This window comes from Clytia hemisphaerica, unplaced genomic scaffold (assembly GCF_902728285.1).
Source record: "Clytia hemisphaerica strain Z4C2 unplaced genomic scaffold, Clytia hemisphaerica genome assembly, whole genome shotgun sequence".
NCBI classification, from domain to species: domain Eukaryota; kingdom Metazoa; phylum Cnidaria; class Hydrozoa; order Leptothecata; family Clytiidae; genus Clytia; species Clytia hemisphaerica.
The window spans coordinates 72986-75462 of NW_027103445.1; the positions used below are offsets into that span (position 1 = coordinate 72986).

The window sequence follows — 2477 nt, forward strand, 5'->3', positions numbered from 1 at the left end:
CATGAGATGGATAGATAAATGGATAGAGCAGATGGCCCAGTAATCTGTGATTTTTAGACAATCTTTCGATTGTTTTCATGGGGTTCTTAGCCAGTGGACTCAGCCATCATTAAAATGAACGGAGCATTTGAAGGAGCGAGAATTGGAATCACCAACCAATTGTTTGTAACGCTGACGTTAAATGTACCTACATACTTTCATGTATAAATAAAGCTAGACTCAACTCCACAGATCTGGTGGAAATTGTCCACATACTTTGATAAGTTTTGGGGGAAATGGTAATAGCATAGCTTGATATGTTAATACTTTAAATCTAATCATTTTAGTTCTTCTATTTTTCAGGAAAATAAAAAAGACAGAAGAAAAAATAAAAACACGACAAACAAAAATGGCGACTTTTCAATACGGCAATATCACTTTGACACACAATATGATCAGACTGTTATTCTGCAACGACGAATTCAACCCGTTAGTCATTCAGCAATTATTTAACGTCACTTGCAACCCAACTTCACAAGTAGACGATTTAAATGCTAATCAACCACAACATGTTCCTACAACAAATTCTAATAAGAGTGGCTTGGACACGAGTCAAGGACGTGTGATCCTAATAATCAGCGTCATAATCTTCATTTTCGGATTCATCGCTAACGGCGGAATGATGTTTTTACTTTTCACACAAAAACGATTTTTCAAACCGTCATGGTATTGCGTTTTTAATTTGGTCATCGCCGACGTATTGGTTTTATTAAACATGGCTGCGTTCGTCATAAGCATTTTGTTACCGACATTCCCGATGTCGGGACGTTTGAAAATGTTTTTGTTTCCGTCTCTCGATATGTTTTTATCGTCGGCATCAATGTTGTCGGTGTCTTTGATCGCATTTGATCGGATGTTAAGCATCGGGATCGCACAATGGTATCGTAAACGGAATTCAATCATCGTAAAATCGGGAATCGGAATTGTTTGGGGTTATTGTTTTGTTCTTTTCGGACTTTCAATGACACGTGCATTTACTGTAACGTCATTCAAATATAACACTATTGTTTTCTGGCTGGCCATCATTGTTGCTTTTCTAGTCGCCATTGTGGTGACAGCTTTCTGTTATATCTTCATCGCTCTTGTTTTCACAAAACATCGTCTGATTGGTGGAATCAAATCACGTGATTCGCTTATCATTACTCTGATTGGTAAACAAGAAGTTGCTAAGCGACAAAAGAACACAACAAAGAGGATAACCGAAGCTGTATGGAGTTGTATTGCACCTTTACCATTTTTAGCGGGATGGTCTTTCTATCTCGGTATTCAAACGTACGAAATGATAAACAATGTTTATTTAGAATCCAAAGCTCTAAACATGGCAATGATGTTTGTACCCTGGGCCGTTAGTGCTTTCAACCCCGTCATGTACTTTTTAACACAGAAATCTTTAAGACGTGAACTATTGAAATTGTGCTGTAAAAAGAGGAATGCTTCATTGACGAAAGACATGCATTCTGAGACGGTTACTGTTTAAAATGTTTTAAAGACGAAATGCGTCGGGAAAACTGACGAAGTTTTTCCCTGATGATAAACGTTTTAGTCAACTTCAAGGGAGTCGTGACAAAGTTTTTTACAAAAGTGAAGAAATTTCCTACATAAATTTTAAACCACGAAATTTTTATACAACTAAGTTTGCACTCCTTATGTATTTCATATAATGACGTACTTATCCCAACCACCGGCACACAAGGCTGTCTCGACAACATTCATAAAACGTTAGATGAACGTTGGAACAACGTTGTGTGTCAGGTGGGTACACTATTTCAAGTATTTTGCGAGGCCTTTTAACGGAAGAAGTTTTCTACTACCACTTTATATTAAACTCTGATTAGAATCACGCCGGACTAAATTTTTTGGTATGTTAAGCTTTGGAAGTCGTATTTGAGATAAAAATCAATTTTGAATTTGTACAAGTTCTAGACGAGGTTTTTTTTGGTCAAACTGAAATTGAATTATTATTTTGAGAATTGAACGTAGTACATGATTTTAAAGGATTTGTGATAATGTAGATTAAAATTCTCGGATATTGAGTGGCAATTTATATGGAGTTTTATAATTTTTATAACATTATGTATATTACGATTGTAAAAAAATGTAATTATATATCAATATTTTAATATTTTATCAACTTTATCATTATTCTTTAGAGAGATAATATTTTGGCTGATGTAAATATCATATTGCCCCCATATTATTCTATATAATGCTGAATATTTTTTTCGATCTGTTCTGTGTATTCATCTATTCGTTTAATTTTATTTTGGTTTTAAATAAAGATTTAATTCAATTAAATAATGATTTATTTAATTTATGATAAAACATTACCAGTGTCTTTTTATGTGTTCCAAATATCACTGCGGGAAGAAATTTTGCTGGAATTCAATTTGACCGATCGACAAAAAAGTTTTTTTAGAGAGATTTTGATTTTGCGGATG

At 34.2% G+C, this 2477-nt stretch overlaps 1 protein-coding gene across 1 annotated transcript; it reads left to right on the forward strand.

The window, feature by feature from the left end:
* Positions 1 to 388: 388 nt before the first annotated feature.
* LOC136798182 (sphingosine 1-phosphate receptor 1-like) lies at positions 389 to 1516 on the forward strand. Its single transcript, XM_067054765.1, has one exon. The coding sequence runs from the start codon at positions 389 to 391 to the stop codon at positions 1514 to 1516; it is 1128 nt and encodes a 375-aa protein (XP_066910866.1).
* The last annotated feature ends 961 nt before the right edge of the window (positions 1517 to 2477 follow it).

What these genes read in the sequence shown, in the direction of transcription:
- LOC136798182 (XM_067054765.1), top strand. Translation starts at nt 389, where the DNA reads ATGGCGACTTTTCAATACGGCAATATCACTTTGACACACAATATGATC.